At 41.4% G+C, this 19,954-nt stretch overlaps 2 protein-coding genes across 3 annotated transcripts in view; both read right to left on the reverse strand.

Annotated features, from left to right (window-relative positions):
• Positions 1-741: 741 nt before the first annotated feature.
• Positions 742-11,391, reverse strand: me2 (malic enzyme 2, NAD(+)-dependent, mitochondrial). Of its 2 annotated transcripts, none has more exons than XM_079271022.1 (15): positions 11,257-11,375; positions 8,597-8,750; positions 6,981-7,114; positions 6,699-6,848; positions 5,912-5,987; positions 5,448-5,609; positions 5,148-5,361; positions 4,570-4,667; positions 4,103-4,216; positions 3,865-3,976; positions 3,544-3,686; positions 3,295-3,397; positions 2,998-3,068; positions 2,307-2,405; positions 742-1,962 (listed from the first exon to the last, which is right to left on the reverse strand). In XM_079271022.1, exons 2-15 carry the CDS (start codon positions 8,708-8,710, stop codon positions 1,801-1,803), a joined length of 1,752 nt encoding a protein of 583 aa, XP_079127148.1. In that variant the 5' UTR covers positions 8,711-8,750; positions 11,257-11,375; the 3' UTR covers positions 742-1,800. The 2 variants fall into 2 exon arrangements, with proteins under 2 accessions (XP_079127148.1, XP_079127147.1); XM_079271021.1 differs by having other exon boundaries at positions 743-1,962; positions 8,597-8,753; positions 11,257-11,391.
• Positions 11,392-15,062: 3,671 nt separating this feature from the next.
• mapk4 (mitogen-activated protein kinase 4) overlaps positions 15,063-19,954 on the reverse strand; it is a gene marked incomplete at both ends in the record, with an annotated part of 11,473 nt that continues 6,581 nt past the window's right edge. The window contains 6 exons of the mRNA XM_079269762.1: positions 15,063-16,007; positions 16,155-16,320; positions 16,482-16,701; positions 16,994-17,072; positions 17,376-17,458; positions 18,684-18,828. Of these exons, the coding sequence (XP_079125888.1) occupies positions 15,063-16,007; positions 16,155-16,320; positions 16,482-16,701; positions 16,994-17,072; positions 17,376-17,458; positions 18,684-18,828 (1,638 nt within the window). The remainder of the gene's footprint in view (positions 16,008-16,154; positions 16,321-16,481; positions 16,702-16,993; positions 17,073-17,375; positions 17,459-18,683; positions 18,829-19,954) is intronic.

The raw sequence follows: 19,954 nt of genomic DNA on the forward strand, positions 1-19,954 counted from the left end.
TTTAGTGATGTCCCACTGTCAAATCATCGAGTGTTTGAGGCTCTCTGGCAGACATGTTGAGCCCTTTATGAACCCTTACTGTAAATCAGATGCTGACGATGCTGACTTTGCCTAAGGGAATTACCCACAAATCATTGCAATGTCAAACACGTCAAACACCGGGTAACCAGTGGACGCATGGAGACGTAAACAAAGAGGACAGCTCACGTGTGTCCAGCCTGTCATATTAAATTCACTCAGAAACAAGGGTTAAAGATGGAACAAAAAATAAACATGAAATCAGAGGATATTTATTTCCTTATTCGTCAAATATTTGATTTTGTCATTGAAGCTGTTTCGACAAAAACGAGTAAATATATTATAAGAAATTACCTCTCAACTTGTGAGGAAAGAGCCTGGAAGACGTCAAATCAGGGAGTACAAAGTATGAAATAAATACCCACAATTATACATCACATTTTTTGTTGTTTTTAATGGTACTTAGATATCTTACTTTGTAACATTGAGGAAGTTGGCATCTGCCATAACTGTGACCACTGAACTGCATAGATACTCACTGGATTTGACACAACACGTCTAAAAGAAATGCTCGAGCAAATGTTTGTGTCAATAGAAAAAATATTTTTCTCGTGACACTTAATAGTATCATAGTTAAAGTTGACTTGGTTTCTTCATCAGAAACACATGTCAGTAACAATCTATATGATCATCTTGTAGGCACCGTTACCCTTTAGCATCAAGTACTGCACATTAAAAAGGCCAGTAAGGACATGAACATGTCATTTTCAGAATGTAGTGAACCTGCTATTTCATTTGACTTTTTTATCTTTGTATACTGGCTTGTGTTTTTCTTCATGTCTTATGCACAGCACTTTGTGCTATGCATATAAACCTGCCTAAGGTAGAATTTAGAATATCTTGCTTGTGTTGATCTGCCATAATATAACTTTGTTAGTTTCATTAATGATCATAGACCCAAAACAGGGAATAGAAGCCTAGCCTGTAAATTTGTTGTTCTGTTGAATTCGTTCCAAGGAGTGAAGCCCACACACCAAGCTGCCAAAAACAAACATGGATTTACTTCACACAACTTTATAAACACTCTTTCCATAGACAGTATCAGGTTCCACAAACGTGTATGCACAGTACACAAAATAGAATTACAATAGAACACACTTTTTATCCAATCATCTTATCCTGCACTTTGCTTTCTTAAATGTTTGGAGTATAGTTTATGTTCAATTTGTATATTGCATTTGTCCAAGGGGTCATTTCTAGGGATGGATTATTTTTACCACAACTCATTATAAAAGGTGTTGATGAGAGACTTTCTCATGAATATACAGCATGAGGGCAGCACAACTAAATACACTCCCATCAAATAAAATAGATTTAGAGAAATAAATACAATGTGACAAAAGCATCCAAACTAAAAAAATGCTGGAGTGGACTTGGTCTCTGGTGTTTAACGTTCCCTCATAAAATCTCATGTTTTTCAGAGGTCTGACCAGGGGGCCCGCCAGGTGCTGTGCAGGTTTACATGTGATGCAGAGGTGATAAAGAACTGGGATGTGAAGTGAAAGTGTCCATTTCCATTTAAATATCCTCAGCCAAATTCCACTTCCCTCTATACCCTTTCACAGTTCTAATAATACGTGTTTAGTGCAAATGCAGCAAAAATGGGCTAGTACTGCCTATTTTTCATGAGCAGATGTCTGCACTAAGGTAATTATGATCGTCTCAAGTTATCTGTGATTAAGAGGTAAGTGGAAAACAAAGAGCACAGAGAGTGGGCTGCTTCTAGTCAGTCTTGGGGGTGAAGCTGACACCTGGCCAGTCGTAGGTATCTGGCTCGAAGGAATCGTAGTGGGTGTCCCACACAGTTGCACGTACAAAGCTTTCCTTGTCCTCCGGCTCAGGGTAGCGAAACGCCATACCTTTAGCATAGACAAACTCCACCACCTACAGCAAAAAGAAAAAGTTTAGCATTGAGAAATACTGAGAGGCAGATACACATAGAAAACACAGACGCAAGTACTTCGCCGACAAACATCAATGGAAGATAAGTTGACCAAACGTTACTGCACAACTACAGCCAAATAAGACTGGGAAGCAATGTTGTGTCATCAAAATGTCATCTTAAGTTGTTCAAAGCCAACTAGCATAATGTTACAGCGGACGATGATAGAAGAAGCGGGAACAATTAAGGTTTGGACAAACAATAACAGGTTCATCAACAGCTGAAACATTCAGTCGGGGTCTTTAGTTTTGTCAGCAAGAGAAATGATCATTTACAGGAGACTTGCCTTGACAGCCATCTGGAGAGACACCTCTCTGATGTTGGAGAGAGGAGGATAGAGTCTGCCTTCCTTCAGCTCTTCATCCGTCAGCTGCTCTGCAAGGGTCTGGAAGGAGTCAAAAAATACTTTTAGAGTTAAGATGACTTTCTGGGGTCCAAAAAACAGAGACATAAAAACTACTACTATTGCCAACTGCACATTTCTCTGCTGTTTGCCATCTACGTAAGTGTGAAGTCATAAAAACAATATGTGCTTTTAAATAAGACAACATAACAAGATATAAAAGAAACAAGACCAAACCACTACTACTCATATTAACACACATGCAAGTGACGGTGTCTTCTTCATGCAAAACATTTAAATATTGAACAAAGAATGCTGGCAAGACATCATATTGTGATTTATATCATTCATTTCATTGATCAGTGTAATCAAATCAAATACGAAAGAGGGAAGAACACAGATGGAAAAAGTACAAAGCAGCATCAGCCTTTTTTAAAGCACCTCATCTGTTATCTGTTAGTCTAGACTAGAGAGAGGGGACAGGAGACATCAAAGGGTTAAAGAGGGTTTCTGTGACCATATACAGCACATGTACACATGACAGAGTCAGCAAGAAAGTGCAGGATGGGGTGGGGGAAAGGTAAAGAAAGTTAAAAGAAGAGATAGACAGAAATACTTAGTGATGACTTCAGACCTTGGCAGCCTCTAAGAACACGGTGTCACTGATGTGTCTCACTCCACTCAGGATCACAGCCAAGGCCACACCTGAAAAGCACACACATCATGTGTTATCAACAGACTGCGTTTGCTTTTTGCAGAGTTTGTTCATCATCTAATTATCTTCCGCAGAGTGAAAACATTGTACAAACACTCGGCTGGTTGGTTAAGTCATTCACAGTATTTGTTGATGTCCAGGGAATCTGTAGATAATCCATACTCTCTTGTGGTCGTTAATGTAAATGATGAATATTCATTTTATTTATTTTTTCACCAGGGAAGATGTAAGCGTTGTTCCCTTGTCCAGCGGTGTAGACGCGGCCATCCTTCAGAGTCACTGGACCAAATGGACTGCCACTGGCAAAAAGACATCTACCCTATGGGACCAAGAAACAAAGGGTCAAAGAGTGATGATGGGAGAAATAGAAAGGACAATATCAAGAAGAGTGATTTGACAGCACAGGAACTTTGAATGCCTAATTCCAGAGTTAGTCAAAAAGAAAGAAAGGAAAGGACTGTGTACATCGGTGAGTGTGTAGGCGTCCTCTGCTGTGCACTCTGCTTTAGTGGTTGGGTTACTCAGGGCAAAGATAATTGGTCTGTCGTTCAGGGTTCCCATGGCCTTGATGACATCATGGGTGAACAGACGTCCAGCCCCTGACACACCTGGAAGTAGGAAAGAGAACTGTTGGTCAGACTGTGTTTGTGATCCATCAATACTGCATTCGCGGAGCCTGCAATTACAGCACACTAAGGATGATTTAATGAGCACATGAATAGCCTAAATTGACCTCATCTGGATCAAATACACAGACACAAATACAGAAAGTCAGAAGTTCCTCACCAATGATAGCTGTGGGTTTGATGGTGTTGACGGCTTCTAGGAAGCTCTGTACTGTCCCTGGACTGTCATGAACAAATGCCTCCTGGTTAGAGTCGGTTTCCTGTGGTCTGCCCTGGAATCACAAACACAAACATAAATATAGTAAAACCTCTGTTCATCAATCATACAGTATATCAACAGTGAGCCAGACAGGAAGCCACACAGACACATAATGTAAGTTCTGGTCACACAGACTAACCTTTACTAGTAAGCCATCTTTATCGTACAGCCAGATCTTCTCTCTGGCCTCAGCTTGGGTCAACCCTCTCTCCATCATGGCCATGACAATCAGATTGGCAATACCAAGGGCAGCCTAAAGAGGACATATTCACTTTAAGTTACACTTAAAGTGATAAGACAGTGTATCCTTAACACAATGTAACCCTTATTTTCTAATAAGAGAATGCCTATGCAAATCCACCGTTTCCCCAGAAAGGTTCTGGTCAATGTTCAGCATCAGTTTGGATTCTTTTAAGATCTTAAGTAATGTTGGATTCTCATTTCTTATTGGCATTACCAGCTCTGGTCAGTAGGCGGTAGTATGGCCTGTAGAATGTATTTTGATATATATATTACAAATTGGATCGAAAAGAAGAGCAAAAGGCAAAAACAAAACAAAACCAAGAGAACTCGAGTTGACTGACTAATTGATAAAGATGATCTTACCTCTCCAGCTCCCAGGAAAAGCACCCGATGTTCAGTGATGGGTTTGCCGAGGGCTCTCTGAGCTGCCAACAGACCAGCAAGGGCTACAGCCGCAGTGCCTGGAAACATGCAGAGGAACACAACAGTAAACAATAAAGTGTCTGAAGAGAACAGATGAATCCCTATTTGTTTAGATAGGATGGTTCACTTAATGATTTAGTTATGTTGTGCTTGTTGTTCAGCCTTCTTGATTTGCCTTTCAGACAACATGAACGCATTGTGTTTCAGCACCCAAATCTCCCCGGTCAGTGGTTCCTCGACCTAAACACAGGTGAGTTTTCAAAAAGGTTCCTGCTTCTAACTGCATTTCCTTGCAGCCGTAATGTGAATAAAGGTCACAAGTTGTCCAATGAAATGGATTATTTAATTCAAGTATCAGGTTTCTGCAATTTTATTTTCATGGTGAAATGAAAAGAAACAGCTGGCTGGAGGGTAGAAAATCAATCTAAAAACATGGTTCTTTAAAAAACTTTTTGTGAACTTCATTCATGTAAACTTTATGGCTGTGTTTTATGCTGCATGAAGGGTTAAATGTGAACCTTGGATATCATCGTTGAAGGTGCAGTACTTCTCCCTGTACTTCCTGAGGAAGCGGAAGGCGTTGTGGTTCCCAAAGTCCTCAAATTGGATCAGTGTGTCCTGTCCGTATTTTTCCACCACAGCCTCCATGAACTCATCAATCAGATCATCGTAAGCTTGAGACTGATCTCGGCGCTGGTACAGGCCCATGTACAGCGGATCCTTGAGGAGAGTCTGATCGGAGGGCAAGGAGAACTGTATGACGCATAATGCATGTGCATACATACCGTATACAGAAAACATACACATAACCATCCTACCTCGTTGTTTGTGCCCACATCTATTGCCACAGGCAGACATCTCTCAGGTCTAATGCCAGCACAGGCAGTGTACAGGCAAAGCTTTCCGACAGGGATGCCCATTCCGTATACACCCAGGTCCCCTAATCCTAAAATACGCTCTCCATCAGTTACTACTACAGCCTACAGAAGAAGGGAGATGGAAACAAAAGTTGGCAAAATTGCAAACATTTGACAAGCGCACAATTGTGAACAACAATAAACTGGACAAGCAGGTAAATGTACTGTGAACAGTGCTGGGTTGATTAAAAAGACTTCCCTAGACTTACTGTGACATTTTGCAACTGATTTTGAGAAATGTATAGTTGTTAAACAATATCTGCATATTCACAGCTCATTTCTAAAATCGTCAGTCTTTGGGTTTGAGAGGGATGAACGACTCTTTGATAAGTGGTGTTACTGTGGTGAGGAGTTCAGGTACTCACTGCAACATTAGTCTCTGGCCAGTTGTCCAGGATGGAACGAATGTGCCCTTTGTCCCGAATAGAGATGAACAAGCCTCTGGTGAGAGAAACAAGGTGATGGGATGAGAACTTTAACGATCAAGGAAAGATTTTATATCGTACAAACTGTAGGAAAACAAAAAAACATATCTCCACAACAAAAACATCTTCAAAGGGGACATATTGTGCCCATATTCAGGTTCATATTTGGGGTTTCTATGAGAACATGTTTACATTACAATTATCATAGTGTCTGCTTGAATATTACTGTATTCACCTTCTGCCTGAAATGTTCTGTTTTGCCTGTCTCTTATAGCCCCCAAGAAAAAAACGAGTCTCTTCTGATTGGCTTGCGAGATATGGATATGGATGGCAAGAAATTGTGTTTTGGTTGGTCAAGTGTTGGTTTATTGGTCGGTTGTGTTTTTTTTCCGTTTTGTTAGTTTGGTTGATTGTTTTTGGTTGGTTGACTAATGGTTGGTTCGGTGGATGTGTTTTGGTTGGTTGGTTATTTATTGGTTGGTTGTGTGCCGACTGGTTAGTTGGTTGTGTGTTGGTTGATTGGTTGGTTATGTATAGGTTGTGTTTTGGTAGGTTGGTTGGTTGTGATTTGGATTTGTGTTGGTTGGTTGGGCATTGGTGTTTTTTGCCAGTCCGCAATTCCTTTTTCAATTTCCAAAATCGCAAGGGTTATATAGGAGACCCCAGGACTTTGATTTGTTTTCTATTTTACTACTTGATTCTTGATTTAGCTTTACTGCATGCTTACTTGGGTCTTCTAAAGATATGCCCATAATGTGTGCAGGCCAGGCCTACAGTGGGAGTGTAGACGATTGGCATCAATTCTTCTATGTCTTCCATCAACACCCTGTAGAAAAGCCTCTCATTCCTTTCCTGGATGCCCATCAAGTAGATGTACCTGGGTGAAAAAGTAGGAAAGAGAGAGAGGAAAAGTTAGAAGGCGATATTTCAGATACACATACGATTATTAATAAATACTAAAATGCAAAACAGAGAAACTCATACTCTCCAATGCAAAATACGTCCTTACTTCTGTAGGGGATCGCTCATCTTCTTCAGATTATTCTGGAAGCGCATTGCCTGAATGTCCTGAGTCTCCACTTTGGGAGGCAACAGCCCATGTATCCCTAAAATCTGTCGCTCTGGTAGAGAGAAGGCCATGCCCTGGAGGAAAGCACAAAGACAGAGAGAGGGGTGAGTAGGGAGACAAAGAGAATGTAGGCATCTATCTTGTGATGATTAAGAGTTCCACACGCAGCAGGATGTTAACTTTTTACACTAAAGTTTTTGACTCTGATCGAAGAAAAGTGTGCTATTTATATTCGGGTATTACATAGCTACAGACTGTCAAGAACATTTTTTAATTGTATGATATATATATTTTACAGACATCATTTCACATTTTTCTGGGTAATAAAGCTTTATTATCACCTCGGTGCTGCAGGGTGTTCTGCTTTTAAGTTTCAAAAAATAAACAATAAAAAATAATTACTGGACCAATTGTCAGAATCATTGCTGCAGGAAACGTTCACATGCTATGATGTATTTTTGCCACCAGATGGCAGATTTTATTATCTATGCCCCTTACTCAGGGCTGACCTATTGACATTTAACAGGAGAAGGACAGCTGGGTTCAAGGTGGAGACCACATGAAAGCAATTTTACAGTTGGGGATGGAAAGAAAAAGGAGGTAAGAAAGGAGAGTAGCCTCAAATAAGACAATAAGGAGGACCCTGTGCAGAAACACCTCATGTATAGAAGAGAAGAGGGGGGGGGGGGTTGAGGGGTACAAAGTGTTTTTTATGATCCTGCAGTGGATGCAGGAGTGTGTAGGTTTATGAACGCATCTCTGAAAGAAATATGGACACAGCAGATGGAAAGCATTGCGTCTGGGGCTCGGGAAAGGGCAGATTATTCTGTGAATGATGAATCCTGGAGGCTCCACTGGCAAAATGCTGAGTCATGCTGATGGGGGCATTTCACTTCACTCAGCTCTAGTACTCAGTTCCTCTCAAGATAATGCAACATGCTGCAAACCTCTGGAATCAACTTTTTGTTTTTCTCATTCTACATGGAATTGCATGTTTAAATGTTTCTTGGTTTGTTCAAATTGGCATGCATTTTGTTTGTGTATATTGTGTGATTCACTCAAGGGCTGTAAAAAATGGGCATAATCCAGCAAATAAAAAATTATGAATTTCCCAAAAAGCTGATATTTGCAGGACTATTTGCATATAAATGTCTTAAATATATTTTTCTGTATATCCTGTGATTTGTGGTCAGATATTCAACAGACTTGAAAATGTCAACCATTGCTAATACGACAGTTAGCGCTGATTTTGCCAGCAGCCCCCAAGCAGCTTCTGGAAAACAATTGAATCTGATGGGCAAGTTTTTCTAGTTTTCAGCAGAACCAATCCCGTGCTTACTGTCCGATTAACTGTTGCAGCTCTTGGCAGTACTTTATAATGTTGTCCTGAGTAACTGCATGTGCTTGCATGATATAGGTAATTGTGTATTTGGTGATCATTACATGCAAATGATGACATATTCAATTTCTTGTAGAAATGTTATACTTTGAGGATCAATTAAAGTGTCTACCAGCCCTGCTGACACACACACACACACAGGCAGTAATCCACTCACTTTGTTGGTGCGAGGGTTGAGCATGAGGGGCTTGCCCTTCTCTTTGGTGTGTGCCCATCTGCACGCAGAGACACAGGGCCTCAGGGACCAGGTTGTCTTCAACCTGGACAACATGGTGGTCAGTCACTGGTCTAGGAGGTACACTGGTGGAAAGCTGCTGAGGAAGGAAAGAGAAACAAAGTTGACAAAATAACCTATTGTTTTGTGGAGACATGGCTTATCCATTTCCATCTTCTTCTTCCTGCTGGGGAGAATTACAATTGATAGTTAAAAATTGGCCGTAGTGAGTAGCTGTTCTGGGATGCTGCTATCTATGTACGGTAGTTTGTATTACCATGGGCCATTACAGTTCGCTTCTCACAATTTTTTATATCTATGAATGCATGTGAAACAATTAGTTAGTGTCAACGGGTTGTTGACAGTTATTGCTTTAAGGTTTTGCTATTCTTGTTCCCAACAGTCAAAACCTGAAGTGCACCGCTGCCACAACCTTTGATCATATGACATCATCATGCCCCTGGTATGACACTAGGCTCTCTGCAATGAAGACTGTCAGCCTACCGACACACACTTAATCATGGAAGCAATACGAACGCACTTGTGCATGGACAGACCCACACTCGACTTACAAATGCCGACAGCAGCGGCTCGTCTTTAATCTGGATGTGGACAAAGTGATTTAGCGTGACCTGAGAAACAAAGCTTTGAAAGATTGTCATAATCCTTTTTCCCAATGAGCTCCACATGAAGGCAGGGAACAAGATAGAAAAGATCGAAAGACAGATAACACGTAGCCTATCACATGCTAGTTGCAGCTGTTGTTGGTGGTGGCCTGGAATAGACTCATCATTGTAAGAGCTATGTCATGCATGTGACCTGTGATTTGAAGCTATCTTGTGCTGTGCTGGGTTACGGTGGGTGCAGGAAGAGGAGTAGTGTAAATGCTGCTTTCCCACCAAACTGGACTCAGATAACAACCTAAATTGCCACATATGATTTAGATATAATGCTATATTGTGCTTCAGGTGAGTGTCAATAAACTAAGGGAAGATTGCTCAAGAATCCGTATATTACAAAGTAGACCACAAGGGGAATGGAGCCAGAATAATTTCTCAATCCAACTATTACACACGTTCATTTCTGCACTGGCTCTGGTTTTAATTCAGTTCATTATCCAGTGCAAACGTCTTTTGGGCTTCCTTAATGTCAAGCCCTGACTCTGAGGAAATGCAACTGGACCTGTAAGCAAGTTATGTGGGGAACAGCAACGTGATGGTTATTGCATGCAGTTTCTAATTTAGTTCCCTTTAGTTGAGTGACCGAGACTAGCAGTAGGGTAAAATAAATATTACTTTGAAATACAAATACAGGAGGAAAGACAGCCTTAATGCACCCTCTATGAATATTTCATATCAACGTCTTATTAGCTTATTAGATTGCCAAGTAGCTAAATAATTCTGGCACAGAAACCATAATGAACCAGTTTTGTCTCATTGTTGGAACAACACGTCTGAATTAACTACTTAAGACACCTGGCTGGAGATACTTCAGGAAGGAAATAGAAATACAAACACACGTCATAGGCATGTGTTACTAGTATATTCAATTATTATTCTAAATCAGACGAGGAAGACGGGATACGATTTAGCCAGACAAGTTAAGTATTGCATTACTGTTTATGGAAGTACAGAAATAATTTGTGCAAACAATGTCTGTATTGACTGCAGTAGGCATAATTTAATAAAGTTTCATTCAGGATATTACTCACCAACAGAAAGTCAGTGCTCTCGTATGTAAACTATGCATCTTTTCAAAATTGAACAAGCAATCAATCACACCAACACACAGGATATCATGTGCAAGCTCTCTGTGGTCTATGAGGTGAATCTCACGAGTATTAGAGCACACTGATATAAAGCAAAAGTAATACTGGAGTATATGTCTAATTATGTTACCTCAAGTTGACAAACATTCATCTATTACAGTACAGGGAGTAGCTTTATTCTCCCTTTCTCTGACACAAAGGCATGGCCATCTATTGTTTTCATTATTAACAGTGTTGAGTATCAAAGCCCATTTGTAGCAGTTCGATTTAGGCAACACCTGACATTGAGTGCCGTGCTGTATACTAACATCCGGTGTGCTGTAGATGACCACAGTAATGGTCTTATCAGTTATGTCTTCATGTTCTCATGAAGGCATAACTCACAGGAATGAAAGAGATATTTCCCCTTCAGTCTCTACTTTCATCTTCAGTGAGGAGATGTTAGTAGAGGGGGAATATAACTGTGAGCATAACAACTAGCGTTACGTACACACAAAAACAACACTGTAAGATAGCCTCATTAGTTAGCCTCGCAATCTCAGCCACAGACAAAAATGCAGCTAACAACTGCAACCTGCTAAAACGAACTAGCTTAGAAGTAAAACGGACCAAGCTGTGAGGTTATATTTGAGCGCCACAGAACCAAAGTTTGATGAACTGAGACTGTAACGTTACTCCAACACCCCGGATGATGATGCTAGCCTGATGATTTAACATTACATGCTGTCATTCATTCAGACCTCTACGCACTAGCGTTCATTCTTGGTACAGAAACGTTAAGTTCTCAGATGACACACAAACTTGGAATTTATAAGAGAACAGCGACTCGGCTCACCTGCTCTTAAGTAGTATAATACTGCAGTTACTCCCGTCGCATATGTTACTGTTTATAAAGCATATTTCTTCAGTGGTTTGCTGCGTAAATGCTGTTGTCTGACCGCTTGGTTTGTCCTTTCACGGCAGCCACAGACGCAGCAAGGTGGCGTGAGGAGACTCACGCAGTGTCGAGGAACTTACCCGCTCATCCAATCACATGTTGGGATTTCCTTCCTGGTTACCGTAAAGACTGCACCAAGCGCAAGTTGTTTTGGAGAGGCTCTGTCGTAAGTACTGTAACAGACAGTCATCTAATTTTGAGGACAAGTCTGTTTTTTAGGATTTGTTTTGTTAAATAAGAAAGAAATTGTTCATGCTTTATTATTTTTTGCACGTTGTTCTGTTTACCTGTTTTGTTCTTTTATTAATTATTGTCCTGAGACAATTTAATCAGCAGTATTGTTTATATGGTTGAGATAGAATATGGTGTCAAGAAGAGTTGAGCCCACAGAGCAACCAGGATCTAACAATGGGTTGAAATGACAAATAACTTTCATTAGCATCCCATCTGCAAACCATTTTGACCTTTTTTCCTCACACTCTATACTAAGATGTTGTGCCTTTTTGTTGTTTTGTTTGTGCAAAATAAGCAAAAATAAAAACAGTGCACCAGAGAAGAGTGGAACAAGATTATATAATTACTTGCTAGACAGGAGAAGGCAAAAGAGTTCTGGTTTGAATTGGTTACCTAACCTCAGATTTCACAATGCATTAGGCTAACCTTGCCCCAAATTGGTGACATGACATGGTATGGGGTGGATTACCAACCCGGCAACTGCTTAAGGCTCCCAGATCTATTCTCTGTATTTTAGATTGTTTTGTGGTGATTTGGTTTATTACTGTTGTTTGGGAATATGCACCACTAAAGTACAATATCACGCATGATGAGGGCCTCAGTCATTTCAATGGATCATTTCAAACTCAAGCTTATTAAAGAGGGATCAATCATGTTGTCATGGATAACAGAGTCATTTTCATTGGTTATTTTTTTTTTTTGTATTTCTCTTTGTGCTCTGTGCTGTTTTGTATGTGTTTATGTTTTTCTGGTGAGTTGTGTGTAGGCCATTGTATAAGGACTTTGGCTTTAAACACTGTGGTGTCGCAGTATCTAAAGCAAAAATAAATATTTATATTAATCAAATACAAAAATATCCTTGAATAAATAATTACAGCAATATTTGTTATCTAAAACCACATTAATAGAACACATTAGGTCAAACAATAGTTTAGGTAATGTTTTATTAATTCTTCAGCAGAAACTGCAAAAAGAGATATTATCAATAAATATTGAGCATCTAGTAAAAAGCCAAGGGGCTTCGCGGGTACAAAATAGATAAGAGCCAACAGAAATATGAATCCAAAAAAGTGACAGAATAAAAACAACAAAGTTGAAGCTTTTTGAATAGTTTTGAAAGCCATGCAGAGGGGAGAAGATATGTTACATTCAGCAAGCTGGAAGCATTGAGGTGAACTGAGGCACATTTTCTAGATTTCTTCACACACTTAAACAAATGAACTTAAGCTCAGTAACCACATGTGCGCTTCTGTTGTTTGTCAATGATGTTATTGCTAGCGTAGGTTACCTGCAGAGGAAACTGTATCATGCTAAATGTGATCATTTAGGTAAAAACTAGACTCCTTTTCATTAGCTTGACTGCAGCACAGCTTCTATCCATTTCTATAAATAGATAAATGGCTCTGGATCAGAAAATGAACGGTTTTGCACTTCACTTGAACACTTTTATCAGTTAGTCCAGCAGTCCAGCTTATGTTTAGTACCTTAGAGGTACATTATTATTAACAGTCACCATTTACAATAGTGGAGTATCAGTTGTCACTGAGGAAAAACGGTATTTCTGAATGTGCTAGTAACTTGAATGTGCTTATGTCTATTGAATATACCTGGCTTTGCTATATTGTACTGTTATCAATCCTTATGGCTCATCCTATGTGATGATCTAAGTGATGATCTGCTCACAACCGGTTAATGTTGCCAACGGTGAAAGGGTCAACAGTGTTAGATCAACTTCACATGAGCATAGCTTGTAATGACAGAGAAAGATATACATGTACTGCTGCATTGTGGGAAAGTGAATATCTTCTTAACTTAGGCTCTCAGCTCTTGCGACAGACTCGCTGTCCTAGTGTTCTGTGTGTAGACTGAATGATGTGGATAGAGGATACCATTAATAGAGGGTAAGAGGGTATGAAAGACTTGTTGCTAAATGACTGTGAGTTAGTCAGAATGGGTATCAGATGCTGGACTGGAAGATCACTAAACAGATAAAACATGTCTTATTCTGAGGTGTTGTAGCTGTGCTGGCAGTGTGTTATATGCATCTCAGTATTGTGCCTCTGGCATTCCCAACAACTGGACCCTTGTATGTCAAACAGTGAAACCAGGTATGGTGGAAGCCTATTTCTTCTAGGTTAAAGAATATGGGACACATGATTAAAACCGTATTTCTTTTTGGCACTAGAGCAGCAATTAATCAATCATAATCATTTTAATGCCGTTTCCATATCCTCACTCTCAGCTTTTTAGTTTGAGGAGTGAAGTGAATGTCAGACGCACTTGACTGAGAAAGTACGAGGCACAAGCCTACAGCCGACATCTGTTCAATCACTCTGACTGTGTCATTTACCTGATTCCGTTACCTTGAAGGGAAGACATCACATGTCAGAATAAATGCAATTCTGAGGGTCTACTGTCTTCCACGCTGGATAGAAAAGTCTTTCAAAATACATTATTTCCTTATTGGTTATTTCCTTCACCATATAAAATTAATATGGTAACCAGGCAGCATTGAGGAGTTTTGAGTACAAATAATTTCCTATAAAGGTTGTGAAGCTACTTTGTCCACAATATAGGCTACTGTTGTTAGCATTATAGCTTTCGGTGGCTAACAATTAAGTGAGCAAAATAGCGAGGAATACTTAAACACAATAACATAATTAATTTAGGAATTATACTATAGAATTCAATATGACAACAGTTTTATACAAGTAGCATGTAGCAGTGATGGAGCTCATTAAGTCACTGTGGGACTGGTAAAATAGCAACAGATAAAATCCATATGGTTCACCAGGTAGCATCATTTTACTGATTGTTTTCGGTTTATACATTCAGAGAAATTTGGAAAAAGCATTTTCCGTGTCATTATCATTATTCGGTGAACATCACCATTGGAAGACTGTCTGACATTTTGAAAAAATGACTGACTGACTGACACACAGCAAGGGATCTTTAGAAACACAAATCTAACGCAAACTTTAAAACAGATTGGGTGATCTCTCATCTGTTACTGTTATCCAGTCTAAAATAGCCTTTATAACTGTTATAGTCAGGCAGGCAGATGTTTGTGTCACAGAATAAGTAGCTGTCGAGTCAAGGTCTGACCCATCTTTAACTTGCCAAAAGACCGCAAACCACTAATACCACAATCATTAATTAGAAAAGTATTTCTAAATATTCTCATGTAGAACAAATCTTAGATATTTGCAACACTAAGCATGGTTAATTGAGCTAAATCCAAATGCTTTCTGACCTCTTATTGCTTGAGAGACAAAGCTCCAGGATTGTTGGTTTAGGAGCAATTTTAGTCACCGCGTGTCATTGTAATAGTGACAAAATGACTGCTAACACTAAAGTCTAATGTTCAAGCATGATATTCAACCATGAGAACCCCTAAAGCACGATGAGCATTTGGAAGTGCTCCCCAGTATGAAGCTATACTGTGGTGGACCTGAAGTTTAAATTCAACATCAAGAGTTGGGAGTCTGTGGTGGTGGAGTCCTGTGCTCTGGAAGCCTGGGCACCTTTCGATTCATATTTGTCTGTTTGCTTTCTTCCCTCCATCCTCCCTCCTTTCCTCTCTTCCCTTCTGCTTTCTCCTTGTTCTGCCTGCACAGCTTCAGTGCTCGGGATATGAACACGTCCAGGTCGAACAGCCGCTCTTTTTGCTTGACAGGAAGTGACTCCAAGGAATCATCATTTACTGGCTGAGCAGTGGAGGAAGTAGAGGAAAGGGGTTGAGATTCTGGGGGAAGAAAAAGTGGCGAGGTCGGGGGAGACACTGTTTGAGGTGACCGAGGAGGAAGCGGCGAGGTGGGAGATGAGGGGAGAAGTGAGGGAAGGGAATTACAGGAAGACATGACATGTCTGTCTTCATCATATTCATCTGATGGTTGCCGGACAACTTCCGTGTAGTGGAAGACTGGAGCTGGGAGGTCAGTTGGGGAGAGAGGGAGAGGGGGAGAGGAGGTGAAGCAAAAGGGTGAACGCGGCTCCAAAGAAGGACTGGGACCGGGTGAGTGCAGGCGAGACTGGGTGCTCTCAACCCAGCGAGAGATCTCCTGGAATAAATCCCCTGTCTCCTCCTCTTCCTTCTCTTCTATTTCCTCCTCCTTCATCTCTCCCAGGTCTTCCACGCTGCTGCTACCAATAGGCTCAGCAGGCACGGGGAGGCTGCTAGTGTTACGCTTCCAATGAGACAGATCCAGGATCAGCTTAGGCTCTGAGTAGTGTTGAGGCTTGCCCTCCCTCCAGGCAATTTTATCCAGATACGAAGGAGAGCCCACTTTGTAGTCACAGGAGCGGCCACAGTCCAGTTCCCCGTACGCCAAACCACAGGCCCGTTCCAGAGAGGAGTGAGAGTTTTCCAGGAAGCGTTCGGCTGAGCTGCTGTGGGAATACTTACGTGGGTCCACCTATACAAGATAGATGGGGAGAAGCAAGGGGATGGAGAAGGTAAAAAAAGGGAAGGATGACATATCGATGTTGAGTGTTTCAGTGCTTTGACTGGTTCTAATTTGTTACTAGTATAGAATGGGGGGAAATGAAAAAGCTTATCCAACCTGCGCCTCCTCTAACAGTGAGGTGGTACTGGCCCGGGGGTCTCTCTGCACCTCCTCATCCTCTGTGGTGTCTCCCAGGTCAGAAGTCGTGTGGCCAGGGGGCATGCAGCGACACCTCCCGCCTGCCTGCTGCCAGGATATATCTGTTGATAAGCTGTTCTCGTACCTGCAGATGGGCAGAAATGAAGTATTAATATTAGTCTTATAATAACTTTGCTGTGCAGTTTATTCAGTTTGATATCCGTATTTACGGCAGAAATCGTTCATTGTATCTCATTATGCTTTGCGAGACTTTTCTGTTCCAGCAAATAACAAAAATCTACACACCTCTCCCAATGGATGCTGGAGGCCTGACTGTTGCTGTTGCTGAGGCTCTGCTCGGTGACGAGGCTGTCCTCCAGTTCGTCCTCGATACGGAAGGGATGCGATGAGGTGGGTTCGTCCTCTGGACAGGAGTACTGCTGGAGGAACGGGTGGCATAGCGACGCTTCGGCTGTCAGCCGATCCATGGGGTTAAAGGTCAAGATACGCTCAAGGAAGTCCACAGCTGAGAGGAGAAGGACAAGGGATCAGCGAGGGAGAAAGAGGAGGTGAAATAATATGCAGTGTCCATGAAGTGCATTTCTTGAAAACAAATATTCTCATGCACCATCTTCTCTCAGGGCTAAATTATCTGTGTTAGACCTCTAAATCTCTCCAGCCTACCCAATCATCTCTTCATCCTTCACAGCTCAGAGAAGCTGCTGTCTGCTGTATATCTTTCACTCTTAATGGTCCCTGTTCTATTTCATACTGCTTGAAATTCCTCTTCTTACCACCACTCAATTCCCTCTGCTCACCCTGAGCATCCACTTCAGGAAGCACTTCAGAAAAGGGTTTCTTCACTCTCCATCCATGACTGACATATGAAGGCATCACCTAGGGAAAAGGATTACAGTGAGGTTGAAATATGTGCATAATTCCTCTGTGGTTATTTATTTTTGTACATTTCAAGACACTCCACTATGTTAACTTGAATATGCTTCCTAAAGCGTATTCTAGTCGAAAGCAAAACACAGCCAGGGCCCATGATGGAAAAAATGGAGTGCACATTTAACCTTGTCTGTCGGCTGAATCTTTTTTAGACTGACGCTGCAAACATTACATGACAATGACACCCTGTTCCATATTTCAACGATCAGGTTGCAGACATAGGACAAGCAGCAGCCACTGAGGCGTCACCTGTAGCAGGTCCTGCCTGTCCTCTTCTCTCAACACCGGCACTGTGTCAAGAATCAGCTGCATCTGCTCCAGCTCGTGAGCTCCTGGGAGAGGGAACCGGCCAATCAGAGGCGAGAGAAGACAGAGGATCAGTTACATAAGCAATTGAAACTAATAAGTAATTGAAATCACATAAAATGTCACCTCTTGCATCTTAATGCTTTTCTCCTCCCTTTGATAAATGATCTGTTGAGGTAGGGTCTGGTCACACCCTAACTATGAGGCCACAAATAGCATTTTGTCCATGGGAAGTTTTGTTTCTGCAATACTTGCAACTTGTTTAACAGCACTTACTTGCAGGTCATGTAAAAATCCTACTAACATTGGCATACATTTACACCCAACCATGGCCCAATCCTAATGTTAAACCTTTATAAGCTAAAACATCTCACTGAGTTTGTTGGGGGTCGGACTTGGACTAATAAGATGCTGTAAAGCTCAACACTCAATTTGACTTTTGACAACTGATGTCTGGTCACTGACCGTGGTGTAAGCAGAAATGCAACTCGCTCGACCCTTTCTTTTACACCCATTGGATAGAGTTCGGCCCTTAAAATGTTTCCATCAGTGGTAACCAGAAGGTGGTGCTATATCAACACATTCGCCACTGAGCATCAAGCAAACCGTGGTAGTGTATTTTGATGAAAGTGCATTGCTTCTCCTACGGTAAACAAAAATTGTTGTGACATGTAATCTCTGGTGCTTTCTAACAATCCATGCGTGCAATTCTAGCAGAGAGGAACACCAGGGAACAGATGACGCCATCGAGTTTATGGCACCATCTCTCCTGTGGTGTAGAGGGCTGGTGGAGGTCAAAAAAGCCTGTAAGGAAGAGCTACATCTGCTTCAGACAGCGAGAATTTCTCTCTCATCATTGTTATTCTGGTCAGACAAAGAAGCAGCCTGAGGAAAGAGAATAAAGCATCTTTGGTGGAGGACACTCTGGACAGAAAAACTGTCCTTATAGCTCTCACTTGATGCCACCTTATCCATAAGCACTGTTTTTTGCAAGTAAGAACTTTACATAACTTCACAATAAGCCTGATTTAAATGTTCTATCTTATTTCGGTCAGTGTTTATTGTTGCTAAGATGGTAGAAAAAGACCATGCGGGACTTTTGTTAATAAGATGTTCCTCCTGAATACTAATGATGTAATCATTTTTGAATATGCCATCAAATAAATGATGAGCAAAATCATGACGTTCCTGCAGGACATCAAGATCATGGGTGTTTTTGTGGACACCGTGTGACAAACAGTGGAGAGGTACCTGCAAACAGCATGCGTCCAGTGAGCATCTCAGCCAGTATGCAGCCAGCGGCCCACATGTCAATGGCCTTGGTATAGTTGTTGGGGGACAGGAGCAGACGGGGGGAACAATACCACTTAGTTACCAGACCCTCGGACAGATAGCCCTGGAGAGGGAGGCGAGGGTGCGAGTGAGAGAAAAATAGGTGAAAGAGGGAAGTTAAAAGACAGAATGATATAGTACCTTAGTGATGAGCATGCAGCAGATTGGCTTGTTAGCAGTTCTCACCATTAGCAGTGCATTTGTAAGCCTTCCCATGAATCTCTAGCTGCAGTTACTGAGTTTCACCGAGCCTTTGATGCTCTGCTGTTTAACAGCACACGTCCTCTCATTAGGGCTGCTGCGACAAGACTCCCTTCTGCCTTTTACTTTTGTCAATGTTCACCTTGCGAATAACACTGAGCATGGAGATGAGACACAGGCACGTGTGTTCACATACAAACCAGATTTATCTGCAAGACGTTTTTTGCCTGTTGCTATTATCAATGCTCTCGTCGCCTCTTATATATCACTCCACTTCTCACTTTCTGTAATCGCTCCACTCCGACCTTACAAAATCTGAAACTCCCTTCACTTACAACACACAATTGCTCAGTGAGTTTCTTGGGCTCAGTGAGCCCAACATTTCATTTGACAGCTGAAAAGCTCTAGTTCTCTCATCATATTTGAAAAAGGTAAAATCATTTTTGTGAGTTTTGTCTTGATCAGCAGGTTCAGGACATGACTCAGAGCCTTCGCTCATTGTGGGCCACCCACGCCGATATTCCCTCTTATACATCACTTCCAGCAACGTGCCCTTTCAGCCTGGCCGAAGAATTTGTGTCAAAACAGTTCTTTGAGTTTTTTCGTGCCAGCTTTCCATGGAGTTACATTACTCAAAGAATACAACATTGTTAAATCTGTGAATAAGGAGCGATGCATTGAACTTCAGCCCTGCTGTTTCTCTTCTTCCCTTTGCTCCTCTTGTGCCACCTCTCCTCTACAATCATGCCTTTCCTCTTTACCCCTACATTATGTGTACCCTGCTTATCTACTCCTTCTTTGCTCTCTAGTACTGAACCCTACACTGAGCCTTAGTTACTGCCTCCCCCTCCATGCCCTCCCTCATCACCGACTGTGTGCCAGCAGATGACAGAGCAGAAACTGATGCTGAGTGCTCAATGATGGTCTGACACACTCACCTTGTCTTCTATCTGACTGTCCCTCTTTGCTGATAAGCCTCTACATGTGAG

Source organism: Melanostigma gelatinosum (assembly GCF_949748355.1).
Source record: "Melanostigma gelatinosum genome assembly, chromosome: 6".
NCBI classification, from domain to species: Eukaryota; Metazoa; Chordata; class Actinopteri; order Perciformes; family Zoarcidae; genus Melanostigma; species Melanostigma gelatinosum.

Bases quoted from the DNA above. Each gene is read 5' to 3' on its own strand.
- me2 (XM_079271022.1), bottom strand. From the start codon at position 8,710: ATGTTGTCCAGGTTGAAGACAACCTGGTCCCTGAGGCCCTGTGTCTCT. The intron at 7,115-8,596 runs GTGAGTGGATTA...GCTTTCCTCCAG, and splicing joins TCAACCCTCGCACCAACAAA to GGCATGGCCTTCTCTCTACC. The intron at 4,668-5,147 runs GTTCACATTTAA...GCATGTTTCCAG, and splicing joins CTTCAACGATGATATCCAAG to GCACTGCGGCTGTAGCCCTT.